The sequence below is a fragment of the Ostrinia nubilalis genome, chromosome 29 (assembly GCF_963855985.1).
Source record: "Ostrinia nubilalis chromosome 29, ilOstNubi1.1, whole genome shotgun sequence".
NCBI classification, from domain to species: Eukaryota; Metazoa; Arthropoda; class Insecta; order Lepidoptera; family Crambidae; genus Ostrinia; species Ostrinia nubilalis.
The window spans coordinates 179,423-205,459 of record NC_087116.1 but is presented as its reverse complement, the minus strand read 5'-3'; the positions used below and the strand labels follow the sequence as shown (position 1 = coordinate 205,459).

The 26,037-nt window shown below is 45.0% G+C and overlaps 1 protein-coding gene and 1 long non-coding RNA gene across 2 annotated transcripts in view; one reads left to right on the top strand and one right to left on the bottom strand.

Annotated features, from left to right (window-relative positions):
* The window catches only part of LOC135085706 (uncharacterized), a 463,562-nt gene that overhangs the window by 356,813 nt on the left and 80,712 nt on the right, over positions 1-26,037 (bottom strand). The gene's annotated exons all lie outside the window — the stretch shown is intronic.
* LOC135085747 (uncharacterized) overlaps positions 1-26,037 on the top strand; it is a 63,028-nt gene that overhangs the window by 10,928 nt on the left and 26,063 nt on the right. Inside the window, exons 2-16 of the mRNA XM_063980546.1 lie at positions 6,350-6,466; positions 7,168-7,231; positions 7,879-8,033; positions 9,389-9,520; positions 11,031-11,154; positions 12,005-12,121; positions 14,716-14,864; positions 15,229-15,330; positions 15,539-15,640; positions 17,457-17,559; positions 18,782-18,831; positions 19,322-19,432; positions 20,805-20,915; positions 21,750-21,827; positions 25,622-25,763. Of these exons, the coding sequence (XP_063836616.1) occupies positions 6,350-6,466; positions 7,168-7,231; positions 7,879-8,033; positions 9,389-9,520; positions 11,031-11,154; positions 12,005-12,121; positions 14,716-14,864; positions 15,229-15,330; positions 15,539-15,640; positions 17,457-17,559; positions 18,782-18,831; positions 19,322-19,432; positions 20,805-20,915; positions 21,750-21,827; positions 25,622-25,763 (1,657 nt within the window). The remainder of the gene's footprint in view (positions 1-6,349; positions 6,467-7,167; positions 7,232-7,878; positions 8,034-9,388; positions 9,521-11,030; positions 11,155-12,004; positions 12,122-14,715; positions 14,865-15,228; positions 15,331-15,538; positions 15,641-17,456; positions 17,560-18,781; positions 18,832-19,321; positions 19,433-20,804; positions 20,916-21,749; positions 21,828-25,621; positions 25,764-26,037) is intronic.

Here is a 26,037-nt window from a genome sequence, read left to right as displayed (position 1 = left end):
GCAAACTGCAGACTTTTTACCCGACTGCGCCAGAAGGAGGGTTATTTTTTTTTTAAAGATTATTAGCCTACATGGACTAAATATTTACAAATAAAAAATATGTCCCAAATCGCTGTCCAAGCAACGCGACATGGTGTCCAGAATGCTGGCTGCATTTCCGCGCTGATTGGCCAAACTGATTCTTTGGCCAAGAAATGCGCCAGCTCTTCCATCACCTGTACAGTCAATCAGCCGCTTATTAGCAATTTGTTATTGCACAAATTACTAATAGTCCCGTTAGCCCCTCGTACTGAGCTAAATATGCTTCACGAGTGAGCTCACCACAATAGTCGAGCGGCGGCGGGGACCGAACCCGCGTTCCCCGGATCACGAGTCGGCCAGTCCGACCCCTTCACCGTTCGGCTATCGTGACTTCAAATTATCAATAGTTTTGTCGTTTGTCGGGCTGTTCATCATCATGATATCAACCATAGGACGTCCACTGCTGAACATAGGCCTCCCCTAAGGTCGGGCTGTTAATCAGTATGAACACAAATGGAACTGCGCTTATTACACTGATTTGGTATCGGTTGATTCCTCATAGACTCTCCGCAGATTATAGACTTTTTATCGGCCGATAGTTACAGTTAGGTCGGCTTCTAATTTGTATGAGGAATCGGCCGATACCAAATCGGTGTAATGTGCGTACGTACTGGAGGAGTCTAAAGGCGCTTTCAATTTGGACGTTACGTGCCGGACGAATGCCGCGTGCTTGCCGTGCGTTTGCAAGCGCCCTAAGACAACAGATTTTGTCGGCTGATAGTGTGGTCGGGCTGTTTATCAGTATGAAGACGTATGGAAGTGCGCACATTACAAGTTGATTTGGTATCGGCCGATTCATCATACAAATTAGTCTTTCCGCAGACTACATACTTTTAGTCACAAATGGGCCCAATTCTAATTTGTATGAAGATTTGGCCGATACCAGCGCAATTTCATACATTTCCAACTGTCCATACTGATTATCAGCCCGACCCAACTATCGGCCGACAAAAATTTAGTAGGTACCTATGCGACAAGGCTTAGATAGAAGCCGACCAAACTATCATGAGTTGGCCAACTAGCGCCTGTATTCACAAACGATGTTGCTTAAGTGAAGCAGCAAATCTGTGATTGGCTCGTGTCACCTCGTGTGTCATCCTATGCGTCCACGCGCACTGTGAGACCTCATAGTAATGTTTGTGAATACGGACGTAAGTCTGCAGTTTGCGGGGAGTCTTAGTTGAAATCGAAAGCCTCGTGAAGGTTATTAGCGATTATCTTTGAAATCTATTACCTGTTTGACTTTTCATTATCAGGGTATTGATTGTCATTCTTGTAGCTCTACTGGTCGGTGAAATTCTTTACGTACGAGTATCTTATTAGTCTAGATCAGGGGTCTCCAAACTTTGAAGCCTTGGGGCCGTAATATTTTTTTCGGTATGATTCAAGGGCCATAACAATTGTAATTTTTCTGCCCACCTATGCAAACATAATATGCTTAGTCTTAAGCTATCGTGCTTAATAAAATAGGTAAGTGAAGCAGCAAATCGAATGCTCAGCGTTGAATAGAGCTCAGTCAGAGGGCTGAGTGTGAAAGTTTTCATCAAACGCGCTCACTAGTGACCACGTCAAAAAATGACATTTAATGTATGACGGATTGTACAGCGCCCCTAGCGGAAACGTTCAAAAACTAAAATTTTCATACAATTTTTAAACGCACTAGTAAGTGCGGTTGATTTAAACTCACACTCAGCCCACTGTGATTGGTTAGCGTGTCACTCTGTGCGTCCACGCGCACTGTGAGACCTGTGTTTGTGAATACGGGCGTATGACTGAGTACAGTAAAATTCAAATATGTATTTTCAAGTTAGTCTGGTTTTAACTGGTTTTGGAGAGAGATTTTTATCTTCGTTACCAATCGAAGTATTTCGATATAATGTGCCGATAAGTCAACTTTAAAAACCCTGTTATTGCAACAATACTCGATTCAAAGATAACTGAAACTGAAAATCATTCGTATACTAATAAAACCCTATGTCATTGCAACAATAATATTGATAACTGAAAATCATTCGTATATTCATTTTCTTATCATCTATCTTGTAATAATACAATACATATCCTGGTCTTTTCAAAACAGCAAAACAGAGAATATGCCACTATCTAGTTCCTTAGGCGATAAAAAATCAAACTCAAGATTACGTTTGTTGGTATCATAGTAATGCATCAAATTGCATTTTATTTCTATGTGGAATTGGTAGATATTTAGTTTCTAGGTTAGATAAAATAATAGTCATATTATAGCTCCATCTTCTGATCAGTTCTTTCTTCCATCGTAATACTAGTTTACGAGAGCCAAATGGAGAATTGCCATTTGGCTCTGGTAAACTAGTAAATTTTCTCCCAGAGGTCAAATTAAGATCTACCAGGATCTACCCTTACCCTACACTCCCCACGCTGGCCAGACGGGTTGGGGAGACCTGATGTTCGCATATTTGTCCCTTAGTCGCCTCTTACGACATCCACGGAGAAAATGGGAGAGGTCCTTTTCTACTCTATCGAAAGTTATACCACCCAGGTGTAAATTACAACCTAAATGCATTTTCTTTGCGTCTCAAGTATAGGTACAAAGGCTGAAACATCATCAGGTCATTTAGTCTCCACTGCAGGAGCACGACCCTCTCTAATTGACCAGAGGCAAGAGGATTTGTCCTACACTCCCCACGCTGGCCAGACGGGGTTGGGGAGGCCTGATGCTCGCATATTTGTCCCTTAGTCGTCTCTTACATCATTCACGGAATCTCTATGGTTTAATCATCATGGTCTTTCATAGTCTCCACTCCAGTACCTCTCCAATTTACCAGAGGCAAATGGAGATTTGTCCTACACTCCCCACGCTGGCCAGACGGGTTGGGGCGGCCTGGTGTTCGCATATCTGTCCCTTAGTCGCTCACGACAGCCACGGGAAGAGTATGGGTGGTCTATTCCATTTTGCTGGAACCATAAACCGTAAACCATAGAGGTAGAGTCATTGTCAGGTAATTTAGTCTCCACTGCAGGAGCACGACCCTCTCCAATTTACCAGAGGCAAGAGGATTTGTCCTACACTCCCCACTCTGGCCAGACGGGTTGGGGACGCGTGTATCAGTATGGTTGTCTAATCTTTTGCATTATCTGCCTGTATTAATTCGGTTCAATTGCTAATCTTATCGGTCAGACATAGGTGTTCTACATCACGTAATAAATGCATAAACACCAAGGCTTGAAGTTAACGTTGGTTAATTGTCATCTGCACTGATGGTTAGGTGATTCTTGAAATTCCTACTTTCTTCGCAATCATTTTGATGCCGGTCCAATCTTTCCAGTCTCTCCCTCGCACTATAATCCGAGCCTCTTCAAGGCGAGAGTGAATAAGCATTTACAAGGCAGATACAACCCAATCGAGCTAACTGCGCACCTTGTTGGAATGCGACTCCCTCGCACTTAGCCACACCTCGCGTTCGATGCGTCCGTACCAGAGCGGCGATGTAACGTCACGGCCGTCAAATGCGCAGTTCACTTGACCGGGTTGTACGTACCATCTATCCTACCTAGACTGGTGCGATCGCAGTCAAATAATGCTTTGTGCTGCATAAAAACGATGGCTTTACTTTTTCTCCCCTTTGCTGATTCAAGCTTAATGGTCAAGCTGTAAAGCTGTAAAGCTTTTGACTGTACTATGGTATATAGTAATAGGTAAAAAAAACATTAATAAATAGATACATACCTAAGTAACATCTACTAAAGCGGACGAAACGTATGGTACAGTCACGGAATGAAAAGGTTCGTCAGTTTTCAAATTGATTCCTTCAACGAATCGCGAGCACATATTACCTTTTGAAACTATGTTACAGAATAATCTCGAGTTAGAGAAAATGATCTTTAACTGATCGTCAGTAAAGTTCAAAATTATTCAGATCAAAGTTGTTTGACGATTTAACTTGTCAAGAAGATTATTATGATTGATAAACTAAAACCTTCTTGTTGGTTCAACCTGCCATTATCTACTAAATAAAAAAAACTACATTTTGTAACATTGCCAGGCCTGGCTCACTCCGCGCGGTACATCCGATAATTACCTACAGCGAAGCGCCCCGCCGGCGGGTATTATATCAGTCGAGTGTCACGCGCGCGCCCGTCAGGACACTGGCGTGCGTTGTAGTATGATTATAATTCTATAATCGAAGTATTATTTAAAAATGGACATAAAGAGAAAGAAATATTGTGCGGCGTTCAGGTGTTTAAATTCGAAAAGAAATCTACCGGATTTATCTTTTTTTTCGCTTCCCCAAGATGCTGAAAGGTATGTTGGCCATGTAGGTAATCAATAATTCTTAGGATAGTATAGGAACCTAACCTACCATGACTACTTCTCAGAATGCGTTCGTTCGTTTCAGCCAAATGACGTCCACTGCTGGACAAAGGCCTCTCCCAAGGTTTTCCATAATGAATGCATACTTACCTACATACGTACCTCATTGCAAATAAGTAGATTAATTATTTTTTCACTAGACAGCAACCCTAACAGCGTAAGAAGAGTTCAGAGGCACGCGATAGAAAGAGACAAAACTTGTAGGTGAATAAAATTGTAGGTACGTAGTGCTGTGCGAGCTGAATTCCACTGTATCGCGTCGTAGCAAGACTCGCATTTATTTAAATCGTCTTGCGGAGTAATCCTTCTGTACCTGTACTATTACTTATTCTGTGACATTGCACTGATGGGATAGAAAAATAAACAAGCAAAACCTTATTCGTTAGCAAACGTCATATTTATTTAAATGTTAGCAGCACTGTTTCTTGCACGGTTATGTTGGCAGGTTTGACTCTTACACAGTACTAGTGCAAGCGAAAACCGACACTAAGGTGACGAACCTTTTCAACCGACTTCAAAAAAGGAGGAGGTTCTCAATTCGACCCGTATGTTTTTTTTTTTTTTTTTTTTTTTTTTTTTTTCTATGTTTGTTACGCGATATCTCCGCCAATTATGAACCGATTTGAACAAATCTTTTTTCGGCGTATAGGTAATACCTCAAGGGTGGTCCCATTTAAATTTAATAATAAAAAAACAACCCCCAAGGGTGGAAAATAGGGGATGAACTTTTTTATACGCAATATCTCCGCCGATTATAAACCAATTTGAACGATTATTTTTTTGTTGAATAGGTATTATCAAAAGGGTGGTTTCATGCGAATTTGAAGAAAATATTTCACCCCCAAGGGTGGAAAATTGGGGATGAACTTTTTTATACGCAATATCTCCGCCGATTATGAACCAATTTTTTTTGGTCTCAGTGTACTGCCTACCTTCAGTGGTAACATCAAGGTAATAATTAGTTAACTAAAAAGCAAGAAATAAGTAAAATTTTATAAAAAAAAATAAAACCGACTCCAAAAAACCTACACTAAAACGTAGAAAAATAATTACTAATTACCTACTTATTTATTAGGACGAATTATTAATATTTATGTAGGTATACCATGATTGATACTTTTGGAGTCGGTGCAGGCAAACTTTACATGTTTCATAATCTTGGCACCGACTCCAGAAGTATCAATCATGGTATACCTACATAAATATTAATAATTCGTCCTAATAAATAAGTAGGTAATTAGTAATTATTTTTCTACGTTTTTCATTCCGCGACTGTACATACGCCTCACGTTTCATCCGCACCACTTCCTTGTAGCTAATTTTACATTAAGACACGCATAATTTAACTATAACTGTGTTTAAATATCTATATTTAAATAACATACCTACATATTTTAAATTAAAACAAAAACTATTTTAGAACAAATAAATGTTTTGGGCCTTACCTTTCTGGTTTTAACTTATTTCCGAAATTAATTCTTTTGTGTAGATTTAATAATTTATTTATGAAACCAATGTCCTTGTTGTCTAAAGGCCTAGTTCCAAGGTTCTATTGGCCACAGTTCCAGCTTTAGAGCGTTTCATCCACGAAGACGCGCCCCACCATTCTTCCGCTAATTAGAGTGTTATCGGTACAAATTATCCACGCATACTACAATAATGACGCTCGGATTGCTCAGATCAAACTCCCTGCGCTTCCTTCGACCAAAAATTGGTGGGGTGTGTCTTCGTGGATGAAACGATCTATACCCATTTCCGTTTTTGCTCGCTCTTATCATATTATGGTGATTCTTTGCGATAAAACGAGACAACATGACTAGAACTATAGAGCTTATTAAAAAATTCTTGGAAACTGCAAAATCAGCCTTTATTTAAAGATTTTCCAATAAAATAAACGTTGATATCTTTCTGTTTCAGGTTGCAATAAAAATAATAGACAAATCTAGGTTAGACGAAGACAATTTAAAGAAGACTTTCAGAGAGATAGCCATCATGAAGAGACTGAGACACCCACATATAGTCCGATTATATCAGGTAAAGTCATTAAAAGTCCTTAATTCTTTTAAGGTGAACCGACGATCAATAGTTTTAACCGTCTCTGTGGTCTAGTGGTAAGACCACCTGCTTCAGACGCAGAGGTCCCGGGTTCGATTCCCAGTGGGGGCAGATTTCTTTTCGGTTTGGTGGGTGGTAGGGCTTGCTCTAAGTCCGCCTGGCTAACTACCACCATCTTACCTAAGTCTGTCGCCATAACAACATTGTTAACAGCATTGTTGTGTTCCGGCGGTTAGAGGTAAGATAGCCAGTTCCTCTGTGGTTGAGGATTCCGGGTGAAGCTCGCTTCCACCTTCGGCCTGATCATCACTTACCATCAGGTGAGATACAGGCCAAGAGCTTCCTCGTTGTGGATAAAAAAAAGTGTAGTGACCTGAGTTTCTTGCGCTGCTTCTTCTCAGCACTAGCCCATTTATTGTTCCAAAGCAATGGTATGGTTCATACTGGGACGTGTAAAAGTGCTTTTTAAAAGGCTACTTGCAAAAATAAAATGAGTTTAGTGAGTGATAAAGGTAGCAGGAAGGCGCTGCATACAGGGTGCTACTAACCGGGCAATATGTAAATCATTGGGGGAGGCCTATGTTCGGCAGTGGACGTCTTATGGCTGAAATGATGATAATGATGATGAAGTATTTTAGAGATTCCTTGCTTGTGTTAATAAAATTATTAATTGTTTTCAGGTTATGGAAAGCACGCACACAATATACTTAGTAACAGAATACGCGCCGAACGGTGAAATATTTGGTAAGTAACACTTTATTAAGTTGTTATTAAAATATTGCGTTATCTTAAGATATCTGATGTTCAGAAAATCTTCGGTTCGTAGTCTTAGTAGGTAGTTTGGGTTTTCTTTTTTACTGCTCAAAACCAGACGAGTTGGGAGGCTTGATATTCGTATATTTCACCCTCAGTCACCTTCAAATTCAAATAGTTTATTCAGTACATTAGTACATAGGCCCTTTTACGATAGCCACCAGAAGAGTGGACAGCGATCCAAACAGACAGGCGTGAGGAGTGTAGACCAAATCCATTTGCACCTGGCAAAGTAAACGAACTAAAGTCGCTGACATAGCCCGACGGATTAGCAAGCTGACGTGGCAATGGGCAGGGCACATAGTACGCAGAACTGACGGCCGATGGGGCAGCAAGGTTCTGGAGTGGTATCGGAAAGCGCAGCTTAGGACGTCCACCCATAAGATGGACCATAAAGGTAGCAAGAAGGTAGCAGGAAGGCGCTGGATGCAGGCCGCTACCAACCTGGCCTTTATGGAAATCATTGGGGGAGGCCTATGTTCAGCAGTGGTCGTCCTATAGCTGAAGTGATGATGATGATGAAATTAGAGAAGGTTATGCTCCTGCAGTTGACAGTAATTGACGTATGTTGTTTCCAGACCACCTAGTAACGCGCGGCCGCATGCCCGAATCGGAAGCAGCCCGTGCCTTCGCACAGATGGTAGCAGCGGTGGGCTATTGCCACGCTAGCGGCGTCGTGCACCGCGATCTGAAGGCAGAGAACTTGTTGCTAGACCGAGACATGAATATTAAGGTAAGAAGGGATAGAGGGGCTTGACAATGGGGGAAACAGGCATGAAGAGGGGGGACGTAGGGGCATAACTAGGGGGGACATAAGGGCATAAAGAGGGGGACAGAGAGCCTTCGCACAGATGGTAGCAGCGGTGGGCTATTGCCACGCTAGCGGGGTCGTGCACCGCGATCTGAAGGCAGAGAACTTGTTGCTAGATCGAGACATGAATATTAAGGTAAGGAGGGGGGATAGAGGGGCTTGACAATGGGGGGGGCAGAGGGGCATAACGAAGGGAAACAGAGAAAATAACGAAGGCTACAAAGGGACATGACAAGACAAGGGGTACAGAGAGGCATAACAAGGGGGAAACAGGAAATAACGAGGGGGATATGGGGGTACAACGAGGGGGGATAGAAGGCATCTCAAGGGGGAACAGAGAGTCTTTGCTCAGATGGTAGCAGCGGTGCGCTATTGCCACGCTAGCGGCGTCGTGCACCGCGATCTAAAAGCAGAGAACTTGTTGCTAGACCGGGACATGAATATTAAGGTAAGGAGGGGGATTGATAGGGATAACTAGGGGGGGGGGGGGGGGGGACAGAGGGACATAATGAGGGGGACAAAGGGAGATAACGAAGGCTACAGAGGGACATGACAAGACAAGGGGTACAGAGAAGCATAACAAGGGAGGGAACAGGAATTAGCGAGGGGGATATAGGGGTACAACGAAGGGGGAGAGAGGGGCATGACGTGGGGTGATAGAGAGCTTTCGCTCAGATGGTAGCAGCGGTGGGCTATTGCCACGCTAGCGGGGTCGTGCACCGCGATAACTTGTTGCTAGACCGAGACATGAACATTAAGGTAACTAGTGTGATGAGGGGGGACAAAGAGGCATCACGAGGGGGGACAGAAGAGCATAAGAGGGGAATGGACATGAGAGGAGGCAGAGAGCATAACTATGGACAGACAGGCATAACTAATGGGTTCAGAGGGGCATGACGAGGGGTAATACAGGAGTATGACGTGGGGTGATAAAGGGGCATGACGACGGGTGATAGAGGGACATAATAAAGAAGGACAGAAAGGCATAGGGGGGGTCAGAGGGGCATAACTAAGGGTAAGAGAGGGGCATAACGAGAGGTACAGAGACGCCTGACGAGGGGGGAAACAGGCATGAAGAAGGGGGATTGAAGGGCATGACGAGAGGGGACAGAGGGGCGTGTTGAGGGGGGATACCATTGACCATTCTAGCCGTTATTCCCATACTAATAAAGTCTATTTCCCCCTAACTAGCGGACTTGCTAGCCATTGCTGCCTGAAGATAATTATGTTTTTCCATTCTAGCCCTTATTCCCATTAACGCAAGCTTCAATTTCCAGCTCGCAGATTTCGGCTTCAGCAACGAGTACACAGCAGGCTCTCCACTGGCAACGTGGTGTGGGAGCCCGCCGTACGCTGCGCCGGAACTGTTTGAGGGACGGCAGTATGACGGGCCTAAGGCGGATATATGGGTGAGGACGTTACTCCTTTAGTGGTATGGGCGCCTGGTACCTACGCCCGTATTCACAAACATTACTATGAGGTCTCACAGTGCGCGTGGACGCACAGGGTGACACACAAAGCAACCACAGAGCTCTATTCAAAGCTATGCGTTCGATTTGCTGCTTCACTTAAGCAAGCATCGTTTGTGAAAACGGGTGTTAAACTTAGCCTAAGGCAGAACTTGAGAACTCCTAAAATATTATGGGCATTTTTACACCCTTGGCGCCACATATTTGCCAGTTGGCGCCACACACTCGCCAGTTGGCGCCACTGGCGAGTGACAGAACCTCACTCCACAATGGCGCCAACTGGTGAACCTTATTAAGTCCGCCGTACGCTGCGCCGGAGCTGTTTGAGGGACGGCAGTATGACGGGCCTAAAGCGGATATATGGGTAAGGACATTACTGATTACTTCTTTAGTGGTATGGGCGCCTGGTACTTAAACCTAGCCTAAGGCAGAACTTCAGAACTAAAATATTATGGGCATTTTTACACCCTTGGCGCCACATATTTGCCAGTTGGCGCCACGCACGGCCGTACCATCCTTTTCTCGAAGCAATTCAGGCCATTTTCGACCGCCTGTAACTTCGTTGTGGATAAAACTAGAAGGCTGAATTTTCATTAGCTATGCAGGCATTGTAAAGACACGGTATATTTAAAATTTCATTCAATTTGAACCAGTAGTTTAAGAATTATAACGGGTCAAAGTTACTTAATTTTGTCACTCACTGACTCACTGACTGACTGACTGACTCACCGATCATCAAAATTCTAAGGCACTTCTAGCAGACCTAGAAGCTTTAAATTTGGAATATAAGTAGTGTTTGGTGTATGAATCAAGGAAAAACTAAAATATTTGGGGGCACGGTAGTGCAACCGCCAAGTCGAGTAAAATTTTTCAATTTGGGTCCAGTTTTCCAGATACATAACTGCTGTCTACAAAATACAAAAAGAAATGAGATCCCATCAAAAACAATACTTGTCAAAAAAACCAAGTCTCGCAACTCAGTTGTTCTACGGTAAAAAGTTGTGAGATCCATGTAATACCAAGTCCAGGCCAGGAAATCTTTAACGTTTTACATAAATATATTGACTTGGCCATCGCACTAAACAATTTAATTTACACGTGTTTTCATACATAGAACAACTGAGTTGCGAGACTTGGTTTTTTTGACAAGTATTGTTTTTGATGGGTAATGTTGTCCCGAAGTGGTGGTAGGGCAAGCTATATTTGGGACGTGTATGAGTGCTCTAAAGATTTTGATTTTGATAGTCCTACCGCTTCAGCGCTCACTAGTTAGGCACCACACATTACATTTCCTAACATTCCACTGTGCGTACGTGTACGGGTGTTGTTCTGGTCAACAACATGTGGCAAGATGTTTGTAAAGATGTACAAAAACTATGTGTGGAAGATAATTCATTAAGCAACATTTGTGCATTTGTAAAGTGTCAAACATTTTCTGTTTTTCTTGCAGTCACTAGGCGTGGTTCTGTACGTGCTAGTGTGCGGCGCACTTCCGTTCGACGGCGGCACACTACACGAGTTACGCAGCGTGGTGTTAGCGGGCAAATTCCGGATACCATACTTCATGTCGCAGGGTGAGTGGAAATGCTCCTTGAACATCATCATTATCGTTCGTTCGTTTCAGCCGAAAGATGTCCACTGCTGGACAAAGGCCTCCCCCAAGGTTTTTGGGTTACCGGTCCTGCGCCGCTCGCATCCAGGCACCTCTCGTGATCTTCACCAGATCGTCGGTCCACCTAGTAGGAAGCCTGCCCACACTACGTCTTCCGGCTCGTGGTCGCAATTCGAGAATTTTTCTGCCCCAGCGACCATCAGCTCTACGAGCTATGTGCCCCGCCCACTGCCACTTGATTTTAGCGATTCTGCGAGCTATGTTAGTCACTCTAGTTCTCCTGCGGATCTCCTCATTTCTGATTCGATCACGCTGGAAAACTCCGAGCATAGCACGCTCCATTACATTATATGTAGTAACAGTAGTATTTACATAATTTCTGGTTTATTCAATTTTAATCACCTGGATTTGATTTCCCATGTGATCAATGTGGACTCCAAGCAACACTGGTATCCTTCGGTCACCATGGATAAGAAGCTCACTTTGATTACCTACGCGATCTTATCTATGGATGATCAAAGGACACCAAAGTATCGTCTGGAGTCCACTGTGATCACCTAGCTGAACAAAGTGGAATAAACATAATTTCTAAAGCCCGGTCTGTGAGCACGTATAATTTTGTCCAATGACCCCAAGCTACCCATACTTATCGCTCGCGCGTGATTATATTGCTGTCGCGACTGTGCGACGGGCGCCCGCAGTGAGTGTGCGAGCGCGACAGCAACAGGATAAGGATGGGTAGCTTGGGGTCATTGGACAAAATTCTACGTGTTCGCAGACCAGACTATAAACTTGTAATTCTCTTGGTACAGAATGCGAGCACCTAATCCGTCACATGCTGGTAGTAGACGCCGACAAGCGGCTGTCGCTGCGGGGCGTGGCGCGCCACCGGTGGCTGGCCGCGCACACAGAACACGCCACGCAACCAGGTCAGTGCCACGACACAGCAGGGCTAGTGCCACGACACAGCCGCTACCAGCGCCACGACACAGCCACTACTAGCGCCATTCACAGCCAGTAAAAGTGCCACGACAACCAGTACTAGTGCCACGATACTGCCAGGTCAATAGTGCCATGACACAGCCAGCACTAGTGCCACGACACAACCACTATTAGCGCCATTCACAGCCAGCACTAGTGCCATTCACAGCCAGCACTAGCGCCATTCACAGCCATCACTAGCGCCATTCACAGCCATCACTAGCGCCATTCACAGCCACTACTAGCGCCACGACACAACCACTACTAGCGCCACGACACAACCACTACTAGCGCCACGACACAGCCACTACTAGCGCCACGACACAGCCACTACTAGCGCCACGACACAGCCACTACTAGCGCCACGACACAGCCACTACTAGCGCCACGACACAGCCACTACTAGTGCCACGACACAGCCAGCACTGGTGTACACAGTGCGAGCCCTCGTCACATGCAGGTCTAGTTCCAGTCACAGCCAGGGCTAGTGCCACGACACAACATGCTGGTAGTAGACGCCGACAAGCGACAGTCGTGTGGCGTGGCGCGCCACCGGTGGCTGGCCGCGCACACAGAACACGCCACGCAACCAGGTCAGTAGTGTCACGACGAGATGTAAATTGACTGAATCTGACCGGTCACGACGGTCTAAAACGGTCAAATCCAGTCACTTTACAACAACTCACAACTCGATATTACTGTACAGTTACAGTTTATGACTTGTTTTTGACCGTTTTTGGTCAATTTGACCGTAAATGACGCTCAGTCAAATTCAGCCGCTTTAGTCATTTTCAACAGTAACCATGACACAGCTAGGGCTAGTGCCACGACACAGCAAGGCTAGTGCCACGACACAGCAGGGCTAGTGCCACGACACAGCAGGGCTAGTGCCACGACACAGCAGGGCTAGTGCCACGACACAACCGGGGCTAGTGCCACGACACAGCCACTACTAGCGCCACGACACAGCCAGCACTGGTGTACACAGTGCGAGCCCTCGTCACATGCAGGTCTAGTTCCAGTCACAGCCAGGGCTAGTGCCACTCACAGCCAGGGCTAGTGCCACTCACAGCCAGGGCTAGTGCCACTCACAGCCAGGGCTAGTGCCACTCACAGCCAGGGCTAGTGCCATTCACAGCCAGGGCTAGTGCCACTCACAGCCAGGGCTAGTGCCACTCACAGCCAGGGCTAGTGCCATTCACAGCCAGGGCTAGTGCCAGTCACAGCCAGGGCTATTCCCACCTCTCGTTCCCACCACTGCAACTCCTGTGTAGCCAGGATCTACAGCTTGACCGCCACAAAAACCCAACCAATGTAGGTCAAGTTTGTCCCGGGGGAAAGTTAAACTGTCATTGGACCCGCAACGAAATTAATCAGAAGAACATAGGAGGAGTTCGAAATTAAGGTTCGACTTCCCTCCATTGCAAAGCGGATGACAGGTGACAAACAAAGGTTTAAAACCTTTAAGAAAAGATGATGCACCACGGACAACAAATTAAATTAAGGGGGCCTATCTTATGAGCAATTAGCAACTACCTGCCAATAATATTTTTCACAAAATCGCTTAAAAGCACGGAAATTTTTCCTTGTCGCGACAAGATCGGTGTAATAAATTGCGGAAATAGATGTATGTTGTATTGAATTAAGCATTATATCACGTTCATGTTTCCACAGCCAGGGCTAGTGCCAGTCACAGCCAGGGCTAGTGCCATTCACAGCCAGGGCTAGTGCCATTCACAGCCAGGGCTAGTGCCATTCACAGCCAGGGCTAGTGCCATTCACAGCCAGTACTAGCGCCACGACACAGCCACAGCCAGTACTAGCTCCACGACACAGCCACAGCCAATACTATTTCAAACATTTTAGATGACTTGTAGGTATGCCATTTATTTTCATTATGCCCTCCACCTGTTTTTCCATTAAAACGGAATAGACAAGTTTCGGGACGTCAAATTACGTACGGCGCGGAGCGGAGACTAAAAGTGGCAATAACTTACTTCTTTGCTCCGTTCTGCCTTGGTGGAAAGCCTGACTTTCACTGCCTTTATAGGCTTTGCAAATTTACGTTTTAACAATCTCAATTTTCATTCCAGACGCGTCAATCGGTCAGTGCTCGTGCCACGCGGGGTCCCATGTGCCTCATATGACCCGCGCGGCGGCCTGGCACGACACGGTGCTGGCACACATGCTGGCATTGCCTGCGCTCACCGCGGACCACGTGTTCCAGGTGAGACACTAGGGAAGTGCCACACTAGGGTGTTCCAGGTGAGACACAAGGGAAGTCCATACTAGGGTGTTCCAGGTGAGACACAAGGGAAGTCCATACTAGGGTGTTCCAGGTGAGACACTAGGGAAGTCTGCCACACTAGCGTGTTCCAGGTGAGACACTAGGGAAGTCTGCCACACTAGCGTGTTCCAGGTGAGACACTAGGGAAGTCTGCCACACTAGCGTGTTCCAGGTGAGACACTAGGGAAGTGCCACACTAGGGTGTTCCAGGTGAGACACAAGGGAAGTCTGCCACACTAGCGTGTTCCAGGTGAGATACAAGGGAAGTCCACACTAGCGTCAGTGGGCTAGTGTGCCACAAGGGTGACAGTGTGCCTCATATGACCCGCGCGGCGGCCTGGCACGACACGGTGCTGGCACACATGCTGGCATTGCCCGCGCTCACCGCGGACCACGTGTTCCAGGTGAGACACTAGGGAAGTGCCACACTAGGGTGTTCCAGGTGAGACACAAGGGAAGTCCATACTAGGGTGTTCCAGGTGAGACACAAGGGAAGTCCACACTAGGGTGTTCCAGGTGAGACACAAGGGAAGTCTGCCACACTAGCGTGTTCCAGGTGAGACACAAGAGAAGTCTGTTACACTAGCGTGTTCCAGGTGAGACACAAGGGAAGTCTGCCACACTAGCGTGTTCCAGGTGAGACACAAGGGAAGTCTGCCACACTAGCGTGTTCCAGGTGAGACACAAGGGAAGTCTGCCACACTAGCGTGTTCCAGGTGAGATACAAGGGAAGTCCACACTAGCGTCAGTGGGCTAGTGTGCCACAAGGGTGACAGTGTGCCTCATATGTCCCGCGCGGCGGCCTGGCACGACACGGTGCTGGCACACATGCTGGCATTGCCCGCGCTCACCGCGGACCTCGTGTTCCAGGTGAGACACTAGGGAAGTGCCACACTAGGGTGTTCCAGGTGAGACACTAGGGAAGTCCATACTAGGGTGTTCCAGGTGAGACACAAGGGAAGTGCCACACTAGGGTGTTCCAGGTGAGACACTAGGGAAGTCTGCCACACTAGCGTATTCCAGGTGAGACACACGAGAAGTCTGCCACACTAGCGTCAGTGGGCTAGTGTGCCACAAGGGTGACAGTGTGCCTCATATGTCCCGCGCGGCGGCCTGGCACGACACCGTGCTGGCACACATGCTGGCATTGCCCGCGCTCACCGCGGACCACGTGTTCCAGGTGAGACACTAGGGAAGTGCCACACTAGGGTGTTCCAGGTGAGACACAAGGGAAGTCCATACTAGGGTGTTCCAGGTGAGACACAAGAGAAGTCTGCCACACTAGCGTGTTCCAGGTGAGACACTAGGGAAGTCCATACTAGGGTGTTCCAGGTGAGACACTAGGGAAGTCCACACTAGGGTGTTCCAGGTGAGACACTAGAGAAGTCCATACTAGGGTGTTCCAGGTGAGACACTAGGGAAGTCCACACTAGGGTGTTCCAGGTGAGACACTAGGGAAGTCCATACTAGGGTGTTCCAGGTGAGACACTAGGGAAGTCCACACTAGGGTGTTCCAGGTGAGACACTAGGGAAGTCCATACTAGGGTGTTCCAGGTGAGACACTAGGGAAGTCCACACTAGGGTGTTCCAGGTGAGACACTAGGGAAGTCCATACTAGGGTGTTCCAGGTGAGACACTAGGGAAGTCCACACTAGGGTGTTCCAGGTGAGACACTAGGGAAGTCCATACTAGGGTGTTCCAGGTGAGACAAGGGAAGTGCCACACTAGGGTGTTCCAGGTGAGACACAAGGGAAGTCTGCCACACTAGCGTGTTCCAGGTGAGACACTAGGGAAGTCTGCCACACTAGCGTGTTCCAGGTGAGACACAAGAGAAGACTGTTACACTAGCGTGTTCCAGGTGAGACACAAGGAAAGTCTGCCACACTAGCGTGCTCCAGGTGAGACACAAGGGAAGTCTGCCACACTAGCGTGTTCCAGGTGAGATACAAGGGAAGTCCACACTAGCGTCAGTGGGCTAGTGTGCCACAAGGGTGACAGTGTGCCTCATATGTCCCGCGCGGCGGCCTGGCACGACACGCTGCTGGCCCACATCCACCGCGGACCACGTGTTCCAGGTGAGGCACTAAGGGAAGTCACTTGATCGCCAACGCTGCACGCTGGCTGATCGCGTGTGATCGCGTTGGTTTGGCTGAACCTTTTCGCGAGGTACTCTATTAAATTACTCGACTAGTGCGAACAAGGCTTAAGGAACCCTCCCTCTACGCTAGCGTCAGTGAGCCAGTGTGCCACATGTGTGACAGTGTGATGAACGACTCGATTTAATATCTTACTCGATATTTTTTTTTGTATTCAGACACGTTTAAGTAGCTACTAAATACTAAATGTCTCGCCACTCGACTAAATGACTTGCCAATTCACTTAATTACTCGCCACTCGACTAAATTTCCCGCCACTCGACTAAATTTTCCCGCCACTCGACTAAATTACTCCCTACTAGACTAAATTTCCCACCACTTGACTAAAATACCCGCCACTCGAAAAAAATTCCCGACACTCGACTAAATTATTTGAGGAGTGCGAACAAGACAAAACAGATGGCAAGTCCAACTTCACAGTGTGTTTGTTTTGCAGTGTGATAAGGAAATTTTGCCCCATCATCATTTAAGCCATAGGACGTCCACTGCTGAACATAGGCCTCCCCCAATGATTTCTACAATGACCCACAAGGTGGACCGACGACCTCATAAAGGTAGCGGGATGGCGCTGAATGCAGACCGCCACCAACCGGACATTGTGGAAATTTTGCCCCAACGATGTTTAAAATAATTATTTTAATTTTGGTTTTTCTGAAAAAAGGTACCCACTGAAAACCAGTGTCTTGGCACTTGGCAGTAAAATGTCAACTGTCAAGATGATACTGAGTGGGTGACCTCTTTGGCAACTTTTTTTTTCTCTTACTCTTCATTGTTTTTGCACTTTTTTTTAGTTGTCAAATAAATAATTTTTATTTCTTTCTTTCTTTCTTTCTGTTCCAGTCAGTACAAGAGGAGCGGTTCGACCACATCTACGCGATATACCACCTGCTCATGGACAAGTTGCAGCAGAGGACCAGCGCCAGGAACAGCCTGCAGCACAGAGGTGGGAATAATTAAGACCTTTAGGACCATTAGTAGGCCTTTAGGTCTACTTTTGGGCCCTTAGATCTTTCTTTGACCTCTAGAGAGACATTTTTTATCTCTAGGGTCAGCCTTAGGGCTTTAAAACCATTAGTAGGCCTTAGAGCCAGTCTTTGGCCTTTAATAGACCACTAAAGTGCTTTTGGTGCCTTTAGGATCACTCTTTATTGTGAAGGGCCATTTCTTGCTCTTTAAGACGGACCACTCTCTGACCTTAAAGCTAGTCTTTAGCAATGAAGACCGCTCTTAGCTCTAAGTGCGCGAGGAGCGGCTCGACCACATCTACGCGATATACCACCTGCTCATGGACAAGTTGCAGCAGAGGACCAGCGCCAGAAATAGCCTGCAACACAGAGGTGGGAATATATTTACCCTCTAACCATCTTTTGGCCTAGTCTTAGACCTTTAGGACAATTAGTGAACCTTAAGAATCATCTTCTGGCTTTTAGGGCATGTATTAGGCCTTTTAAAACCGCTAGTGAGCCTTTTCAACTACTGTTGATTTCATAGCAGGTCACTCTTTGGCCTTAGGCCTCAGCTTCGAATTTAGCGGGTAGCGGCGCGGGAGCGGGGCGGGCAACGCAGACTCGTTCTCGAAACAAGCGGGCAGCTCGCGCGGCGCTTTAGCGGCGAAGTGTTGTGTTCGGGGTTGTGTTGTCGAGATATTTGTTTTTATTCGCAAATGAAATGTCTGATCAACGACAATTTTATATCGATTCAAATTTATTCCTAACGCTCGATTTATTGTGGGCAAAAGAAGGAGTGCGCTGCCCGCTCGTTGCCCGCTCCCGCGCCGCTGTTTTCGAGAACCGGTCTATACGCATAAGATCCTGCCGCTACCGCCGCCGCCCCGCTGCCCGCTAAATTCGAGGCTGAGGCCTTAGAAGGCACTAAGGCCAAAGAGTGACCTGAGCCAAACCCAGTTTTTGGTCACTCGGGCCAATTTTAGAACTTTATGGACACTAGGTGGCCTTTGTCACTCGATGCTGGCCTATAGAGTGCATTTTTGGCCATTAGGGTCAGTCTTAGGACTTTAGGAGTCATTTATGGATTTTAAGGCGTCTTTGGCCATGAGTAATACTCCTTTGGGCTACTTTTTGGCCTTTAGCGTCTTAGTTTGACCCTTCTATGACTAGTTACTTTTTAATTATTTTGTTTTTAATCATAACATAACTTTGTTGCAGACTCGCTCGACTCCACCACCGGCCAGCCTTTAGATCTCACTAGTTGTAAGGTAAGATATCTAATATTATTACCTGTTTTCGTGTTAAATTATGTGTTTGACATCATTTACCTGTGTCATTAAAGGCGACTAAGGGACAAATATGCGAGCATCAGGCCTCCCCAACCCGTCTGACCAGCGTGGGGAGTGTAGGACAAATCCTCCATTTGCCTCTAGTAAATTAAGAGGGTTGGAGTGATACTGATGATTTACTTTAAAATTTATTGTTTTTGCTGTACAAATGTCATTTTAAGACTAGGCGCAGACCATTGATTTTTCGTCGGCCGATAGTTTAGTCGGGCAGTTGATCAGTATGATGTATGGAAGTGCGCACATTACGCTGATTCGATTTGGCCGATTCTTCATACAATTTAAAATCGGGCACAACTATCGGCCAACTAAAAATCGATGGTCTGCGCCTAGTCTAAATGACCTGACACCTATATCTAATAAATAGTATTATATCCAGAATAATCTTCTAGAATTTTTTTCTTCCTTCTAGAATCCCGAAGAAGAACAAATGGAGGCCGAGGAGTCCACGCAGGAGTGCCTGGTGTCGATCCCGTGCGTCAACGTGGACTACTTGACCGAGCGCGCCGACAGCTTGGAGAAGGTACGCGAGCGCGTTCGTTGGCGAATGCTCGTTCGCGAGCATGTTAAATGCAACTTTTGTGCCTTTTTAGACCGATTTCAATGTTCGTTTCACGTACCGGAGTTTATTGGTTGCTAAATTAGATGTCGAATACTATGCATACCATCACAGGATACCGATTCGTTGTTTATTGTCAAGTGAAAGCAATTGGACACAAAATTGTGGCATGTACGTAATATGTGACACGAGACATCACGTTGATAAACGTATATCTTAATTGTAATTGAGTTATTACCATAGGTCTAAGGCCCGCCATATTATTATTATATGGTCAGCTTGAGCAGTCAGGCAATGGTCAACATACACGGACCGCTCTTACAGTCATAATAAATTGCAATTTCGCTTTGTTGACTTACACATTAGGCATGTAAAGGAATAAAGCATCAAACTGTTACCAACCAAAATATGAACTGCATTGTTTGAAAATGAATGAAGTTTTCTACGAAAGACGACGCTATAATGATCAAAAAGCCGCGCCATATTCCGGTCGCCGCCATTGCCCCCACCAAAACGAGCGATGGTGGCGCCGGAAGTCGAAGGGAGGAAGTTGCTAAGACGAAAAAACCATGAAAAAACAGGGGCTTTACTCAACAAGATGGATTCCGGATATTGTTGGAAAAATAATAGGTAAGTTTTATTGTTACGGGACTATTCCCACCTCTCGTTCCCACCACTGCAACTCCTGTGTAGCCAGGATCTACAGCTTGACCGCCACAAAAACCCAACCAATGAAGGTCAAGTTTGTCCCGGGGGAAAGTTAAACTGTCATTGGACCCGCAACGAAATTAATCAGAAGAACATAGGAGGAGTTCGAAATTAAGGTTCGACTTCCCTCCATTGCAAAGCGGATGACAGGTGACAAACAAAGGTTTAAAATCTTTAAGAAAATATTGTGCACCACGGACAATAATTATATCAAAATTATGTTCTTCTTCTTTTCGTGTCGACAACAAACCTACACAGTGCATTATCTTATGAGCAATTAGCAACTAGCTGCCATTAATAGACGTAACCCATATTTTTTTCCATTCATTAAGTAATTCCTCTTCAACGACTTCTCGGGAATCAAATAATCGGCTTATTTTAGAACGATCGCGGCTATTTAAGAAATCTGAGGTTATATTTTCCCTTGATGCGAAGTACATAGCCGCACGCTTTTGTACCTCTAAGTCGACCGGCAGTACACCAGCCAGGACTGGCAGAGCCTCCGTGCTCACAGTTCTGTAAGCTTTGCAAAGAAAAATCAATGAAAGGCGTTGACTTTGGAGTAGTTTCCGTCGAGCGGCTCCTATAGTAGCTGAGTTGTTTGGCTGACGGTATATTTTTTTCCCAGTTCGGCGACGGCTCGGCGCCGGCGGCAGAAGAGACGTGTCAAACGCGCCATGAAGAACCGCACGCCGCGCGCAGACACACCGTCGGGCCCGGCGACTGCAGGCACGGACAGGTCAGCATTTTGTTTACAGGGCGTTTTGAATCGGGCTGCTTATGCTTAATCTTAATCGAGACATGTATAAAGCCTGGTCTGTGAGCACGTATAATTTTGTCCAATGACCCCAAGCTACCCATCCTTATCGCTCGCGCGTAATTATATTGCTGTCGCGACTGTGCGACGGGCGCCCGCAGTGAGTGTGCGAGCACGACAGCAAAAAAATTACGCGCGAGCGATAAGGATGGGTATCTTGGGGTCATTGGACAAAATTCTACGTGCTCATGGACCAGGCTTTAGTGTGAAACAAGTTTGCTTCTCTTCAAACTGAAACTTGGCCGTCCACACTTGCTCTCCACTCATAGCGGGGAGCACGGCAACATCCTACTAATATTATAAATGCAAAAGTTTGTGTGAATGTCTGGATGTTTGTTACTCTTTAACGCAAAAACTACTGAACGGATTTTGTTGAAACTTTATAGTATTATTGTTTATAACCCAGATTAACATATTATAGGCTATAATTTATGACGATATGAGTGTGTGTGAAATTTCAATAAATAAATAAGACGTGGGTAAAAAGGGCGTAACACCCGTATTCACACACATTACTATGAGGTCTCACAGTGCACGTTGACGCATAAGGTTTCAAAAACTATTTATTTATTTGTAATAGGTATACAAACAGTTTACAGTCTGGGCAATTCATAGACAATATTTGAATGGCGGAGTGACACACCAATCACAGTGCTCTATTCAACGCTGTGCCTTTGACTCCACATTGTTGCTTCATTTAAGCAAGCATCGTTTGTGAATGCGGGTGTAATGATGATGATGATGATGATGATACAGGGTGGCGAGCTGGGCGTGTGCGGCGCGGCGTCGGCCGACCTGCGCGCCGGCCCGCTGTACGTGTCCGCGCACTTCAACGTAAGTTGTTTAACCTTTTCAACCCCCTTCATGTGGCTTTCAACCCCCTTCATGTAACTGTAAACCCCTTTCATGTAACTGTAAACCCCCTTCATGTAACTGTAAACCCCTTTCATGTAACTGTAAACCCCTTTCATGTAACTGTATACCCCTTTCATGTAACTGTAAACCCCTTTCATGTAACTGTAAACCCCCTTCATGTAACTGTAAACCCCTTTCATGTAACTGTAAACCCCTTTCATGTAACTGTATACCCCTTTCATGTAACTGTAAACCCCTTTCATGTAACTGTAAACCCCTTTCATGTAACTGTAAACCCCTTTCATGTAACTGTAAACCCCCTTCATGTAACTGTAAACCCCTTTCATGTAACTGTAAACCCCTTTCATGTAACTGTAAACCCCTTTCATGTAACTGTAAACCCCTTTCATGTAACTGTAAACCCCTTTCATGTAACTGTAAACCCCCTTCATGTAACTGTAAACCCCCTTCATGTAACTGTAAACCCCCTTCATGTAACTGTAAACCCCCTTCATGTAACTGTAAACCCCCTTCATGTAACTTTCAACCCCCTTCATGTAACTGTAAACCCCCTTCATGTAACTTTCAACCCCCTTCAAGTAACTGTAAACCCCCTTCATGTAACTTTCAACCCCCTTCATGTAACTGTAAACCCCCTTCATGTAACTTTCAACCCCCTTCAAGTAACTGTAAACCCCCTTCATGTGGCTTTCAACTAGAGATGAAACGGATATCCGGCAACTATCCGGTAGGCCGGATATCCGGCCTAAATTTACTATCCGGCCGGATACCGGATAGTAGCTCACTATCCGGCCGGATACCGGATATTAAAAAACTACGAAAATTTCCTATAATAAAATGAAACACATTAATCTTTGAGTTAAATATCAATAAAATTGCTTACAATAATGACGGTTTTTATCTCAAGTCCAAAAAGTTACAAAAAAGCCATATTTAAGGCCTTACAAAAAACTAATTTCCTTTCTGGTCTATCCACTCTAATGACGAATACATAAATAAATAGTAAATATATTTTAATGTCGAAATATTGCCAAATAAAATAGGCGATCTTTTTTTCACTGATGGTGTGATGACATACAAGGGTGACTTTGAAATCGTTGGCATCCTTTTAATATATAATAATAATAATACGTTTATTTAGTTCAGGTGATCCGTCTGCTCGTTTGCCTCCTATCACATAAAAAAAAAAAAAAAAAAAATTTCAGACCATTCTGATCCATACAGAGTTGTGTTAGTAACAATATTATACTTAAAATCTAGGTTAGTAGTAACATAAATCAGTCAAAAAACCGGTTTCTGGATCCATGCATGTGAATATTAATCCAGTGCTTAAAGATGGGACACGATGGCCTATCTTTGATAACCGACAGGATGCTGTTGGCGCTCTCCCGTATCCTCGCAAGCATCGACGCTGTTCGTTTACGGATGATAGCGTAGAAGTCATCCACACGCGCTTCCGCGAACATAGTCGAAGCACTGCAGAACCTTGGTAGCCCCATCAGCATCCTGAAGGCATTGTTGTACTGAACCCTGAGAGCGTTATAGGTCTTTTGCGTGAAGTCACACCACAGACTGCAGGTGTAAAATGTTTGACAGAATGCCTTAAAGAGGGTAATTTTGACATCTCTTGTGCACCTGGCAAACCTGCGGGCGAGCATGTTGCATCGGACCGCCAACGCTCTCCTCTCTCGTTCAATGTCACAGTCATCCGATAGGTTTTCATATATTTTCATATATTTCATATAGGACTACTCATAATACATAGTGCATTCCCCAAATATGAGACAAATCCAATGAGATTTTTTGTCATTATTTTAACTACTTAGTTCTAAGCACTTCTAGTTATAGTAATTCCATGTATGCGTGTTTGTCTTTTTGGTTGTCCTAATAAATAAAATAAACTATGTATTTGTATTAGTGTGCTCTTAAAAAGAGTTTAAAACTATTGTACAGTCAACAGCACATCATCCTATACATTTTGTTGCAAAATAACACTTAATACATTAAAATAAGATGCCACAGAATGAAGATTGATGATGTGCTGTCGTCTGTACAAGATTTCAAATATTGAAATTTTAATTAATTTGATATGACTCATATTTGGGGAATCATGAGTATTTTATTTTATTTTATTTTATTTTTCTTTATTCAGAAAACCACAGCTCTTTAGTAGTCTTATTTTAAAAAGAATTCCAACGATTTCAAAGTCACCCTGTATAATGCAGTCCAGTCAGATTACGCAGCAAGTAAACTAATTGAATTTTCGCTATTCAATCACATACTCACGATGGCAACCGAAATCGCCCGAATTGATCTGCCCCTTAGACGAGTGGCAAAATCTGACATTCTATTCGAACAGATTCGATTTTCGAAAAGTGTGACTTGTCTGGTCTACTAGACCCACTGATCGCGTTTGAAGCACCTGTGCGGCGCTAAACTCGTTACGACATGCAACATGACAATGGGACAACTATCCGGCCGCCGGATATCCGGCTATCCGGCCTAGCAGCTCGCCGGATATCCGGTATCCGGTATCCGGCCAAACAACTATCCGTTTCATCTCTACTTTCAACCCCCTTCATGTAACTTTCAACCCCCTTCATGTGGCTTTCAACCCCCTTCATGTAACTTTCTACCCCGTTCATGTAACTTTCAACCCCCTTCATGTAACTTTCAACCCCCTTCATGTAACTTTCAACCCCCTTCATGTGGCTTTCAATCCCCGTCACAAAATTTTCATCACTTGTCACAAAATTTTCATCCTCTGTCACAAAATTTTCATGCCCTGTCACAAATATTCATCCCCTGTCACAAAATTTTCATCCCCTGTCACAAAATTTTCATGCCCTGTCACAAAATTTTCATCCCCTGTCACAAATATTCACCCCTGTCACAAAATTTTCATACCCTGTCACAAAATTTTCATCCCCTGTCACAAAATTTTCATGCCCTGTCACAAATATTCATCCCCTGTCACAAAATGTTCATCCCCAGCCACAAAATTTTCTACCTCCATCTGGTAACCGTTAGCTAGTACGTAGTAAGTGTTTTGTAACGGTTTAGAAGTGTTTAGTTCTAATTAAGTAGCTTTTCATTCAAAGGAGTTCGTCTCTATAATTTCAAAACCTTCAATTATGTTCTTATTTTCCCGATGGTGCGTTGTTGCAATGTCAAAATGTAGAGCGTTGGGGTACCAACGTAACGTGTAACGTCCACGCCCGTATAGTATCTCTTTAAAGCAGAAATTCCCAATCAGGGAGCGAAGAAAATCGTCGGGGGGGATGTTTTCTGTTCAGAGAGGCTCGGTAAAATAAAGGTTGGGAAACACTGCTCTAAAATGTGTTTCATCTACGAGTATCACGAAACAAGTATCCAGTGTTTTATTCATGAGAAACTTAACTTTCACATTATATTGCCCTTATTTTAAATACTTCAAAAGCGCGAGGAGTCGTCCGGCGCGCTTCCCTCTGTATACTGACGTCAATGTCACTATGATAGCAGCTCATTGGCTATAACAATATAGTTCCAAAATACTGAACTGTCCTATCCATGACATTGACAGCGTGGCGCCACCGTCAATACCGGATCGCTGGTTCCGATTTTTGCCATGTTGGAAACCATATAGTTGAACGATGGTAGCGCCCCCCTGTCATTGAGTTTGATGGGACAGTTCAGCGTGGGTCATCTTTACCGTTATTTTAACGTTTTAGATGTTTCACAATGTTAATATGTTATGATATGTTTTATTCCAGCAACAAGCGCCAGCGAACGTATCTTTACTGCCCAACACGAACCTCTGCGGCAAACTGCCGGCCGTCCAGCACCAGCCGCCGCGCTACTTCAGCGTCAAAGACCAGCACTTGCTCAAGCCACCGCACGCCATGCAGGGACACGGTGAGACAATATGGACATATGTATTTTATCGACGTCGCGAATTGATTCAACCCCCATCACAAATAGTTACAGAAAGGACATTGTCAGAAATCGCCTAAAAACCGCCCAAAAACATTAACCCATCATAATTATTTTCTATTTTTTTTAATACATTAAGCACCCTTTCATTCTAATGGACACTTAAGCATTGAAAAATTAAATAAATAAGTCTTTTAACGTTTATTCTATAATACTATTACAACTTCCGGACGTTTTGGTGCGTGGCATGGTCTAA